The sequence below is a fragment of the Nymphaea colorata genome, chromosome 14 (genome assembly GCF_008831285.2).
Source record: "Nymphaea colorata isolate Beijing-Zhang1983 chromosome 14, ASM883128v2, whole genome shotgun sequence".
NCBI lineage: Eukaryota > Viridiplantae > Streptophyta > Magnoliopsida > Nymphaeales > Nymphaeaceae > Nymphaea > Nymphaea colorata.
In genome coordinates, this window is record NC_045151.1 from 5,682,606 (window position 1) to 5,696,624 (window position 14,019).

At 40.0% G+C, this 14,019-nt stretch overlaps 1 protein-coding gene across 1 annotated transcript in view; it reads left to right on the top strand.

Moving 5' to 3' along the window:
• The window catches only part of LOC116267554 (ABC transporter C family member 2-like), a 93,359-nt gene that overhangs the window by 36,484 nt on the left and 42,856 nt on the right, over positions 1–14,019 (top strand). The window contains exons 12-15 of the mRNA XM_031649346.2: positions 9,576–9,710; positions 12,649–12,755; positions 12,865–12,958; positions 13,164–13,331. Coding sequence (XP_031505206.1) covers positions 9,576–9,710; positions 12,649–12,755; positions 12,865–12,958; positions 13,164–13,331 — 504 coding nt within the window. The remainder of the gene's footprint in view (positions 1–9,575; positions 9,711–12,648; positions 12,756–12,864; positions 12,959–13,163; positions 13,332–14,019) is intronic.

Sequence of the window (14,019 nt, forward strand, 5' to 3'; positions counted from 1 at the left end):
TTCCACAAGAACAATGAAAGTCTCTACCCCCAACCAGCAATCCCCATAGTGATAGCAGTAGACCATTAAAGTTAATTATCCTTGGTAAGACGAATAGTGGTGACTTGAACATGGATATTTTCAGTTTTAGAGGCCCCAACATCTGCCTGTTCAGTACTAACAGCAGAGGAGGCTGATCCTGCCATCACCGAGGCTCAACAATGTAGCCAGCGATGGCAGCTGGCGCAGACAGCGACAACAACAGATTCAACAAAGGTCACAACAGAGGGCAACGACAGCAAGGGCACCGGTGGCAAGACACCGAACAAAGGTGCTTGGTGTCTGGCAGAAACAGAGAAGAAAGGCAGCAAGTGGAGCGGAGTCTGGCAACCTCAAGCAATACAACAAAAGATCGACACACCGCAACAATGGCTGAGAAGACAGCAACAGGCAGCAACAGCCGCTGCGCAACAGAGGCAGAGACGGCGACGACACTTCATGCATGGCAGGCGACTGCAGCAGACACAGGTGAAGGCTTGGCCAATCAGGCGAGGCAGCAAGCTTTGTCGGGCAATGCAGCAGAGAGATCCCAAGTGACGTTAGACAGAGAGCGTAGAGCAGAAGAGTCTCAGCCACGGTGATCGCAGCTAAGGATGAAGGGGCGAGCAAGAGACACTTAGCAACATAGGCAGACGACTGGCAGGCATTGACCACCGGACGACTAGTGTGTAACTCAGGCAATGGCTGACTGCTTGGGTTTGGATTTGGCAGAGACATAGAGAGCAGCGGCAGCAACTGGCACAGGCGAGTCGTACCACCGCAACGGGAAAAACGATGACCACGATCTACCACCGGAACTCCATGGCAGAACCTCAACCGTCTGAATGATATACACAACACTGACAGATAGAGTTGGGCGACTATGGCGACAGCAAGACCCTCATCCAAAACGAACAGAAAAAAATTAGAACCTAGTCGGCTCTGATACCATGTAGAAAGTAGAAACGACAACAAGAAGATGATCTTAACGTGGAAAACCGTCGACTCAGGGACAAAAAACCACGATAGAGAAGATCCGGCGCCCACTAGCAGCCGGGCTCACTCTCACTCAATTTTTCATTCACACTTTTTAATTAGGGTTACAATGGCTTAAATAGAGTCCAACAAGAACAATAGATCAGATCGGGTCCAGACCCAGACCCGGAATAAATCCCAAACACCAAAAACACGGCAATAGTAACATTCTCCCTAAGTTTCAAGTTATCCAAACAGGGGAGAGGCAACACATTTTAGTTACCAAAGAAGCCTTTGAAGGTATGAAGTTGTCCTTTTGTTGGTTTGTGATTGGATGTTTCTTCCATGGCACAGACAAGGTTCGTGTTGCAACGAAACTTGCTGGGGGCAACACATTGTAGTCAGCAAAGAAGCCTTTGAAGGTATGAAGTTGTCCTTTTGTTGGTCTGTGATTGAATGTTTCTTCCATGGCACAGACATGGTTAGTGTTGCAACGAAGCTTGCTGGGGGTTAGGCCCCTTACCTTTATTATAACAAAATGATATATACAGGGGAAGGTCTGAGCTAACAAAAACAGACCTTAGCCATAAGAGACATAAAGAACTGACTCAGTTCTTCACAAACCATAATGAGCTCTAAACAAATCAGCTATCAAAAAACACAAAAAATGTCATCCCTATCCTTATGAACCTTCCCAAAGCCAAATCAGTTGAACTATTTACAACTGAGATTCTTCCCGAGATCCCCCACTCTCTGATCCCGCTCACACCAGACACGTGTACCTTGAATAACTTGTCTGATTCTTCTAATTAGTTCTCCATTCTCAGAGCAAACTAGAATTTGGTCTCTGTATTCTTGTGGTATTTGACTCTCTTCCAAGGCTGCAATCTCTCCTTGAAAAATTCGTTCTCCAACTTTCTTCATGAGAGCTATTTGAGGTTGACCTTTCCCTAGGAAACTCATACCAGCAACACAATGCCGGCTGGGCAATTAAACATAAGCCAGATTAATGTGCAGTACGCTTCTGCTATTCACCTCCATTTCGTCGCATAACAGTCCAGTAAGGCACCATATTCGGACCTTCTCCTCAATATCTCTAGGCCATCTGATTGACCTGTAAGCATCGAACAGGAATTCCAAATGTCAACATCAATCAGGGTTAGTGTTGAATCCAAGTTTGCAATAGAAGGATTAAAGCGCCTGTGGATGACCTCCCAGCCTCCATGGTTCACGACACTTGGCAAGGGAGGATTTCTGGTCAGATTTGCCCATGCTGAAGATATGTTCTCAGCATTGTGACGATGATCTTGGCGTCTGGCTGGGAAAATGTTTTGTCATTCAATCGCTGAGACCCTTCGCTTGATGTTGAGGTGGCAACAATTTTTAAAATCCCAAACTGGATTCAATTGCCAAAGCTGGCCTTCATATTGTGGCATGAATCGATTTTCAGGGATATTGCTAAAACTCTAAAGGCTAATCTCATGACCATAGACCCTCACACGGCTGGGCTCCTTAGGACAGATTATACCAGGATCTGCATGGAGGTGCCGCTTAATTTTCAACTAGTGAACGAAGTTGACATTCAGCTGGATGAAGGGGTTACTCTTGTTCAATCCATTCCTATGAAGGAAGAATAAAATACTATCCCAGATGCAAAAACAATTCTCATTTGCCTGAAAGAGATCCTTGCCAAAAGAGGCTGGTGATGGTAGCAGACTAGATGCTGCTCAACAAAATCAATGGGCAGAGGCCTAGATGAGGAGACGCCGGCAAGAAGACTCCATGAGACACTCTGAGCCTCGAGTCATTTCCCATAGCAACAACCGATTCCATAGTCTTACAGTGGATGAGTCTTCAGGAGAATGACGTCTAGAAAAAGAAGAGGATTCAGATGTGAACTTGGTGCCGATGCGCCTGGAGTGCCCTAGAGAAACCGCCCTCTTTAATGGAAAAGAATGATATGGAGTACCATGTAGAGCAACATCACCAACCTAGCGCAGGTGTGCAGTCCTCTGAAGCCAAACTGAGTACTCAGGTTCTAAAAACTCATCAATTGTCTCTCCCTTGCCCTTGGCTAAACCGTTCTGGCAAGGGTATAGCTAAACTGTCAGAGGTCGCGTCAGAGGACTCTGGATTATCCTTTGTTACATCTCGAAAGAAGAAGAAGAGTGGTGTTTTGTATGGGCAAGTATAGTGCTCCGGGTTCAAGTGGCTTTTCTGTGGGCTTCTACCAATAGTTATGGCATACTATTCGGAAGGATGTCACTTGTGCAATCATGACTTTCTTTGATACTGGAAAGATAGTCTCCAAGCTCAATACCTCTCTCATTGCCTTCATTCCAAAGAAAGAAGGTGCAAAAAGGCCTGAGGACTTTAGACCCATTGCTCCATGCGACTGCCTATATAAATTCATCACAAAGCTAATGGCTGAGAGAATGAGACCAATCCTTGCGAGGATCATCTCTTCAGAGTAAGGTGCATTCCTAAAAGGAAGGCAGATTCAAGACAACATCATAGTGGCACATGAGATAGTTCATGGTCTTGCTTGTATGCACCATCCCTTGGGAGGTCTGAAAATACATCTTTCCAAGGCCTACGACAGGCTAAATTGGACATGCCTTCAAAATGCTTTGCTTCATGTAGGATTTCACCTAGTTTGGGCCCAGAGGATTATGAAATGTGTAACTACCATGGCCTTCTCAGTGATTATAAATGACGCGGGAGGATATTTTATTCATGCAGGTAGGGGCATTCGTCGAGGATATCCAATCTCTCCTTATTTATTTATAATTGTCATGGAGATCTTTCAATGGAGAGTAGCCAATCTCAAGTAAGAGGTGATGGTGATTCCTTCTTCAGTTTCCTTTAAACACAACGATCCAACAATCATCGTATGTATTGATCATATATTATGCTTTTCTAGAGCTTCAATACGTCGATCCGAGCTATAAGACATGCTTTCAATGTTATGTCACATAGGTATGGGTACGGGTACGGGGTATGGGTACTGGTACGACATTTTCGTAAATCTTGGTATGGCGGTACGACGATAATTATATGTTTTTAATTCAAAAAATTGAAAAAACAAATGATATCATCACATCATTTAAGCAAGTAACTTAAATATAACAAGTCAACAACAATCGTAAGCTGCATAGTGCATAACTTATAATCAAATTAACGAACATGTCTGAAAACTCGACAAGGGCATATGCAAAACCACTTGCGTTTTGCACATGAAAGAGGGCTGAGTGCAAATTGGGAGCCATTAAAATCATTAAACAGTAAACACGGTTCTGTGAAAAGACAGTCTCATTTACTCCATTTCAAGCATTGCCAAACTCCAAGTACACTGGCACCCAAAAACAGACATCAGGAACGAGTTGATGTGCAAGTTACAGTTTTCACAGAAGAGAGAAACCAGCAGTCAGCAGATTCTTCTTCAAGCCACAAGAAAAGAATATGCTCTCTACCATTTTCCCGAACAAATCATCTCAGTTGAGAACTGAATGTATCAAGAAAAAGGAAAAAACTCAAAACATGCCATGCGGTGAGACAAATGAATAGGGAGCAGGAAATCCTTGATTTTCAGCAGACAGCACACCACTGCCGGAATGTGCTTCCAATTTAAGATGGCGAACCAGTTATGAACAAGCCATCAATTTTGAGAAACTAGAAAGAAGAACAAATCCCCAAACAAACATGTTGATCGGAACCCTAAAAATCAAAACGAAACATAGAAACTAACAAAATAAGAAACCAGCGATCCGTCCGTCAAATGGAGAAAGGTTGCCGTCCGTAGGGCCGCTGTCCGTCTCCAGCTGCTGAAGCACCAGGTGGAAGGTGGAAAAACAGAGAAAATTGAGAGGGAGAAGACGAGCGTCGCGGGTCAGAACCAGATCCAAACGAACCACGACGTACCCGTTTTGCCATACCGGCGTACCGGTATGAGTACGTGGGTACTTTTGGCATACCTGATGACATAGTTTCAATGATTTTGTTACCTTATCAGGGCTTACAGTCAATGATCAAAAGTCTTGCATCTTTTTCTTTCATGTAGGAAGGGAGAGATAGAGAGAACTGTTAGACATCCTCCATTGGAATCATACTACTCCCTTCTACTTATTTGGGCATTCCCCTCTTCAATGGTAAGATGACTACCACTCTTTGCACTTCTCTCTTTCGGAAGATCTCTAACAGCTTACTATTTGAAAAAGCAAAATCCTTTCATATGCAGGAAGATTATGCCTCCTTAAAGCTATTGCCTCCCAAGTTGTGGAATACTAGATTGCCACAATGCCTATTCCCCTTATGGTTGTTCAAAATATAGAAAGGATCATGTCTAAATTTCTATGGGATGATTGGCCTGAAGCAAAAGCAGCCACGTTATATAGCTTGGAAACACCTTTGCAGACTCTACATTGAAGGTGGCATTGATCTAAGATCGTTATCAGATCTGAACAAAGCAAGTATGGTCCATCTTATGGCTAAACTCCCTATATCTCATAGCTTATGGGCTGATATGCTTTCAGGAAAATACCTTCATGATGATAGTATATGGACCTGTAAAGCCAATAGTCGCCATTCTTGGCTATGGAAACACATGGTGAAGTCTTGGGCAGCTGTTAAGCATCAAGTTGAATGGCTGGTTCATAATGGTCGGCATGTCTTCTTCCAAATTGATAGATAGCATGTCTCCTTCTGGATTGATAGATAGGCATCAGACATTCCTATCCAAGCTGTTAATAGAGATGGTCTCCCATTGGTGCTTCAAGATGTTAAGATCTTCTTTTTTAACATAAGGGACTCCGTTCAGAGGTCTGAGCGGGGTGAGGACTTGTCTAACTTCATTTCAGATAAATTGCAAAGTAGGCCAATCACCAACCCTCCGACATTTGACAAATTGATGTGGGGGGATCACGAGGTCAGCTCTATGAACCGTAAGGACATCTGGGTGATTATCAGGGAAAAGTCAACCAAGCAGACATGGAGAGAATGGGTTTGGTACAGTCCTTGTTACCCACCTGGCAAATGGTACCTGCACATGGTGTGTGACAACAAATTGCCCGTCTAAATAGGTTAAAACAACTACGGATTCAACTCCCTAGTCGGTGCGCATTGTGCCAGAGTCACGAGGAGGACTTGCAACATCTATTATTTGATTGTTCACACTCTGCTAATACCTGGGTTTTTATTTCCAAGAAATTCCATAAGGAAACTGCTCCTCACACCAACGTTGTTCAAGGGATCAAGAAATGGAGATTGACATACTTCAAAAGGGGCTGGCTGAACACATGTTGGAACATTGTTTACCCCCTCAGTTATTTGGAAAATCTGGACTCTTAAGGAATAAAGCTCTTCACCGCAGGACCCTTTGTACTATTGCAAAATTTAAATGGGTGGTGTGGAAAGCATGTGTAGAATCCTTCCTAACGATTGACTGGAAAGATGATGAGAAGGAGGTTTAACTGTGCATTAACCATGACCTCCTTGCTGACCCTTGGCCCCATTTTCAGCGTGTCAACATTTGCATTCATCTCATATCTCTCCGTCGTGGGAACGGCATGAGAATTAGTTATGCCATTAGCCAAGATGAATACATATTGCTGGAATGGAACGTCTATGGTGGATGTCATGACTACCTATTTCCGGAACTCAACGTGCTCAACCATGTTTTGATGAAAGTGGTGACAACTGGTGTACCCTTGGGCATCACCACTGACTCTAAAAATTTAGAGGTCTGCTTAGAAGGACAATCAAAGGTAGGAATAGTCTTTTGAGATGTTTCCCTCACTTGCTGGAATCCTCCACAATTATCCATATATCTCAAAATTTGAGCTTCCACTATGGGTTATGAGTGGCTCTTGCTTCCAACGCACAAAGCTGTAGATTGCATTTCTTCTCTAAACTAACTAGCTTGTGGCTTGACTTTGTATTTTGGCATCGCCTCAGCCGTTGCTACTGATCCTTGTGGCTGGTTTCAGTAGAGTGTCAGGGTTTTCCTGAGAACAAAAACATGGTTTCTGCTGTCACGTGGGTGCTTCTAAATGGCTGCCGCACTCATGTTGCATCCGTGTCAACACTGGTGCTGGTGCTTCTCTGACATAGCACATTTAGTTAAGTCAACCAAACTGGGCCAAAACTGACCATTTTAAATGTTCACATAACTAAACTGTATCTAATACAAAACGTTTATATCTAAATATAGACAAATAAAATAAGGCTACTAAGCAGTTAAAACTTTGTAACAAATGATCTGCATCTAAACTTTTTTTGAAAATTGTTGTATCAATACCCGCATCCATGTGACATAGGTTTTCTGAGTGGTGTTTAATTTCTATTATTTTTGTCCCTTCTTGGAGATTTCAAAGGGAGGAGGTGAAAGGAATCGCACAATCTCTTTTCCTCTAACTACTGTTTGTTTTCTCCATCTTAGAGGCATCCGTCTCTCTTTCTCTTCCTCCCCCCCCCAAAAAAAAAAAGAAAAAAACCCTCTCTCCTCTCTCCAAAAAACAACATAAGGATGGAAGATGATGATGGTGGTGGTTGCAACGAAGGGTAGAGGAGGCTCTTGTTATTGTTTTCATTTTTCCCCATCTTTATGATCTTCTTTTTGTTTGATTCTTCTTTTCGTTCCTTCTGTGCCTGCAGTGCTAGGTAGCTAAGTGGTGTCTGGCCAGGAGCTATGTCACATAGGTATGGGTACGGGTGTCGGTGCTGGTACGGACCATTTTTAAAAAACTTGGGTACGGGGGTACAACTGTACACACACATGCACATATACATATATATGTCAAAAAATTTCAAACAAAATAACATATTTGCACATATATATATCAAAAATTACAAACAGAATAACATATTCATAAATCATAATCCAAAATTTATCAGTCTTGATTCTCATTCTCCTCAGTCTCATAAGTAACATTCAAAATACATCAACTTTGTTGATTTTCATTCTCCTCACTCCTCAGTTGCATCATCAAGATTAGAAGGAACAACAGGTTCTGTAAGATCTATATTAAGAGCATGCAAATCATGTTCTCCTTCAAGTTCTACGTCAATGTCTTCTGGATTAACATCCCAATACTTGGATGATCCTGAACTGCAAGTTGCAAGAAAATCAAAATATGATTTAAGTTAATATTAACTTTAACAACCAACATAATATACATATGTAATATGTATACATATCAAAGATACAAAAAGAAAGAAATACCTGTAATCATTTGAAGTACGTGAAAGTAAGCATAGGTTGGAGTGGACATAAACTAAATCTTCTGCTCGCTTACTAGTTAGCTTATTTCTCTTGATGTTGTGAATTTGAGAATAAGTGCTCCAATTTCTTTCACAACATGAAGAGGTTGCAGGTTGAGATAATAACTTCAATGCAAGTTGTTGGAGATTTGGTGTCGATGCTCCAAAACATAACCACCAATTAACAGGATCTTTTTCATCTCTTGCCATTGCAACTTGTATTGAATCATTTCTTCCACCAGAGAAGGTCACAAACTCATTATTTATTATCTTCAACCGATGAGAATCAAAATATAGTCTTCCCAAACATATCTCCCTATTTTTTGATATTTCTTGATCTCGATTAGGAGGAACACGACCAGTACTTCCTGCCAACCATGTTTGTCCATAATATTTGAGATTTAAGGAGTGTGCCATACAATGCAAAGGGTTATTGTTTCTGTTCCATCTTCTTACTAAAATTCTATGCACATGATCGAAAAACTCAGAATCATCAAGTGCAACATACAATGCAAAGGGAACACAACCACAAACAAAAGGAACACAAAAAATAGACTCAAGATCGCCGACTGTCGTCGCCGGCGGCGAAGGCAAGGGTGGAGCCGATGAAAATGAAAAGAAAAATGAAAAATACCGTGACAGTCGTCGCTGCCATCGCCGTTCCGCCCCTACCTTCGCTGCCGCTGCCGTCACCGGACGTCGATCGGTAAGAGGTGAGAAAACCCTTAAAACTTAAAACGAAAACATGTTTTAAGTTTTAAGGTTTCGAACTTACGTTTTTTTTAACGTTAAATTAGTTTTAAAAGATAAAATCAAATAATCGTTAAAATTAAAAAACGGACATATTTGGACTCGGTCAACTTTGACCGTGTCCAAAAAAGGACGGATACGGCCTCCGGTGCATTGACTATACCAGTACGGTCAACGCCGCACCAATGGAGTACCGAAGCCCGTACCCGTACCGGTACTGGTGTCGTACCGGTACCGAACGGTTACAGAGGCCAGGAGGAAGGTTGTTCCCTCCTCTGGTTGGTTTTTAGAAAGTCTTCTAGTCTCCCATCCTCGCTTTTATTTTATTTCGGTGATTCTTTAGGGTGCATTTGTACATCCAAGTGGGGCTACTGCAAGAGTGTATAGGTTGCTAACCATAAATACATTTTCTTCTCATACAATTAAGTTAATTTTTGTTCATGCTTAAAACAAATAGCACCAGCTTATCTTATCAATTTTTCCTTTATTAAGCTATAAAGGTAATTTTGACTTTATGTTTCTTCTTTCCAAGTTATTGCTTTCTTTCTCAGGAGGTTTTTTTTCCTGTTGGATAGATGGTATGCCAGCAGCTTCACAGCTTATGGTCGGCTCCATTCCGGATCATCCTTTCAGTGGTTCTTCTGTACAGGCAGCTAGGTGTTGCTTCACTTGCTGGTGCACTAATGCTAGTTTTGCTGTTTCCTGTACAGGTGCATGAATGCTACTTTCATATGTTATTCAGTTGTATCTTTATTAACACAAGAATAGACATTGTCCTGTTATCATGCAAGTTTTGCTATCTCTTATTTCCCTATGTAACGTTGCCATTAGTATCACCCATTTCTTGTTTATTGTTTTTTCGATACTGTATAAATATCTGCATCAAGCTTTAACTGGTATAATTGATTTACTCTATATTGCTGATGTTAATTTTCTTCCTTATGGTTATGAGCATGTTATGTACATGCTAACATTTTTTCTTGTTATATGTGTGGCCACTAGCATAACAACATTCCAATGGAAGCACAAAAAACTTGTCCTTGAGGAATTCTCAAAGCATAGCTACAAATATGCCTTCAGGTTTTTATCGGCGAGGTTCTCTTGGCTATTTTTCTGTGAAGCTAATTTTCTCAAATTTTGGAAAATCTCAGTAATTTTTAAAAAAATAAAAAAATGAAAAACAGGTAAAAATAAAAATAATGCAAAACTAATGAGAAGGCATAAAAAATGTCAAATTAGAACGATAAACTTAAAAAATGATATCTTCCTGATCTTGAAAATGACAATAAATAATGTGATTCAAGTTTAAACTGAAATTGTTGAGTACCCTAGACTCTAATTTGTACAGCCAAAAAAATTGCATACCTAGAAATCAAGTGGTTGAATGCAGAACTTGAAAAAAGAAGGTAAAACTTGAAAACGTAAGGCATCGCAGGCTCCTTTCTTGAAAAAACTGAATGTCACTGAGTCTATAAAAATGAACTTAGAAAAAGAAAAAAGACATCCTAGGCTCCCCTGATCTATTGGCCGGAAGTGGAAAAAAAATAAAAAAAAAACTAATAAAAAATAAAACATATCTTTTGGTGGTATACACAGGTGGTCTTCTCTCGCATTCCCAAGGAAAAGTAAAATAAAACCGTGAAAGAGGGAAAAAGGAGGGCTTAAAAGCTGAAGTTTCCCTTTTTGGTATTAAAAGAAGAGCAAGTCTAATAATGCCCTATTAAGACCTTTTTTAACATACATTACCCTTTTTTAAAAGAAAAAAGAGCACATACATGCTAAAGCTTTTGAAAATTTTGCGAAATTCCACGACTGCCCTCGCTTGACCACATGACTAAAACGCACAAAAGAAAAACATGTTTTAAAGTGATTGATAAATGTTTTCTTGGGGATATTTCCAAAGATCATTTCTTTTTCCCATTTTTTTGTTTTGCTTGTTTTTGTTGTTAATATCACGATATTTTCAAAAATATCGTGATATTTGTGGCTATGCAGGCTTGGAGTATCATAAGACTAATAAAAAAGGTCAATAACAACAAGTAGAAAATTGAATCATTTAACAACACTCCCATAATGAATCCCTAACACAAACCCATTGCCATGTGGTCTGATGTGAATGAACTTGTAAGCGTAGTTTGCTTGTACTTCTTGCAACCTAAAAGGAAGAAAAGTAATTCTGATGGACCTCCTTGTTAAGGTGGAAGCATTTATTTGAGTTCCTCAGGTCCTGATGGCCATACCCAGAAGAAAGTGCCACTTATTCTCATTTTTATACCTGAATATGTTTGAAATAAAATTTAAACAAGCACAATAAGAAACCTAGTTACCAGCGTTTCTTGAAACAAATGAACTCCTTTCTTGAAAAAACTGAATGTCACTGTGCAATGACACTGAGTCCTTAAAAATTACATGAGTCTACATTTAATGAGTAACGTTAAACTTCTTCTATTGATTTTGCATATTCAATGAAGTTAACAATTAATTTTTGATCGTTTAAATTGATTGTGCTTGTTATATTACTACTCTCTACATTTCAAATATTAGTAATAGTTAATCAAAATTACTTGACATATTAACATAACTAATTTTTTTTTTTTAAATTTTGATCGCCTTTTTTGCCTAGGCCCACCTAGGCGTTAGGCGCTGTCTGGGCATCAGGCAGTGCCTTAGCGCCTTGGCAACATAGCCTACACCTGATGGTCATGCTTTCAGAGAAGTGGCAGTCTGGTCTGAATCTGATCTGAACTGCAAAAATAATTGACTAAGCTGTTCCTAAGGGGGCCATTCTCCTTGCTGGAAGGGCAGTGCCACAAGGATTTTCTTTGCTATGCTTGTTCTAATCAAGCCAAGGCTCTATGCTTTGCTCAAATCAACTCTGTCTATTCTGGTTTGGATGATAGGCAGGCATATTTTTCTTGGATTCCATGCTGACCCTCCCCATTGAAAACATGCAGAATAGTGTATCTCAAAAAAATTACAAAGAACCATTATTCTTTCTATTATGAGCTTGAGATGCACATAACTTGCTGATATTAAAGTGACCCATGTCTCGCTATGGTCCACCTGAGTCACCATGAAACTTGTATAGTTGCATGAGGTTTTTCTTTGAAAAATAAAAAAATCAACAAAGCTTGCCAAGTGAGTTTTGGGCAACTTGTCCTGAGTTTCAGATCTAAGCGAGTCCCTCTATTAGGTTAATCCAGTAGAGGCCGAGCCCTGCCGAGCCAGCCAAGTCACAAGTTGACTTGACAAGTTCTTAAACATTTTTGTTCAGCATTTTATGGTTATATTCTCTTGAATGATCACTTGGGTTGAGTTGAAAAGGATAAGCATATGAATAAAAGGAATTTCAATTATGATCCCTATTCTAGAGCATTGGTTTTAAAATTGTATATGAGGCTGATCCCTGGAACTGGTTTTTTTTACTTCTCTTCTTTGGTACTTTCTTGTACACTATGTTCACCACTATCTGAATCAGTATGTTCCATTAGAATGTACGTTGCTGCTTATGGTTGCTAAGTTTGAAAACTTTGAAGGTTGACTATGTTTTTGGCCTACATGTGGGCACATTTTATGTAATTTGTTTAACCTGTGGTCACCTTTTTGTTGGAACTCACCATTTACTTGTTTTGCTCTCTTGTACATCAGACATATGTGATTAAGAAAATGAGGGACTTGACTAAGGAGGGACTGCAACGCACTGACAAGCGAATTGGCCTTATGAATGAAATCTTAGCTGCTATGGATACTGTAAAGTGCGTCTGCTTCTCTGTCTATTTTTGAAAAATCAGACATCTTTTTTCTCCATGATCCAAATAGAGTTTTGGAAAATTTCATTTCTGAAAATTCATAAGTATAATGCAGATGCTATGCATGGGAGAAAAGTTTCCAAGACAAGGTGCAAGGTGTTCGCAATGATGAACTATCATGGTTTCGGAAGTCGCAACTATTAGCAGCGGTAGGTGAAAGGGAACATATGGGATGTGTAAATGGAAAATACAAGATCTGCTATATTTATAATAATTTTATATTTAGTTTTCATTTGAGAGTGCGTGAAATGTAATATTGAGATTTTCCATAATTTTCATTTCCTGGTAGTGTGTCTTCATATTATGAAGCATTCTTACAGTTTCGAATTCTGACTGGATTTTTCATTCTTTCAGTGCAACAGTTTTATCTTAAACAGCATTCCAGTTGTGGTGACTGTAGTTTCATTTGGAATGTACACGCTGTTAGGAGGGGAACTGACACCTTCAAAGGCTTTCACATCTCTCTCCCTATTTGCTGTCTTGCGTTTTCCTCTGTTTATGCTTCCCAATTTGATAACTCAGGTTGGTGTAATTTCTTCTAATTGTTTTTCTAAATGGTACCCCATTTGAAATTTATAGAGGAACTTGTCGAATTGGCTGAGAATTGGCAGAGATAAAAGTACCTGTCAACGTTGAGGACTGTTCTCATGAATGTAGTCATGACATGGTGCTCTCTTTCCTGTATGTTCAGTACTTTAAAAGGCTGCCTATATTACGTAAAATTTAATCTCATGGATTCTGTCTTATTGATCACTGCATTATGAAAATGGTAGGCAGTACCTCTACGTAGTCCTCCTAATTTCTTCATCACTTTTACTTTCTCTCTTGCTTCCCTGTAGTTGAATTTGTGCAGTCTCAAAAACTGATAATTTGAATACTAAAAGAAATTGCATATGCACACTGTTGAATGTCCCGTTATTTTTTAAAGTTATCTGTGACATAAAGTTGCAAATTGCAGTCGTACACTTTCATGATAATACAGAATTACAGATTAGGCAGCAGAGCTGCGACCTGTCTCCTGGGCTCTTATGAGTAATGTATGGATGACATGACTGCAATCAGTGCATACTTAAATACAAGACATACCTTCCACCAAGGAAATGCTCCTCTTTCTGCAATCTTCCAAAGCAAGACTTTCAGCCAACATGAATCAGAACCCTGAAATATCTTAGACATTGTCTTTTTTGGACTTGGTTTGAGTTGCTTGTCT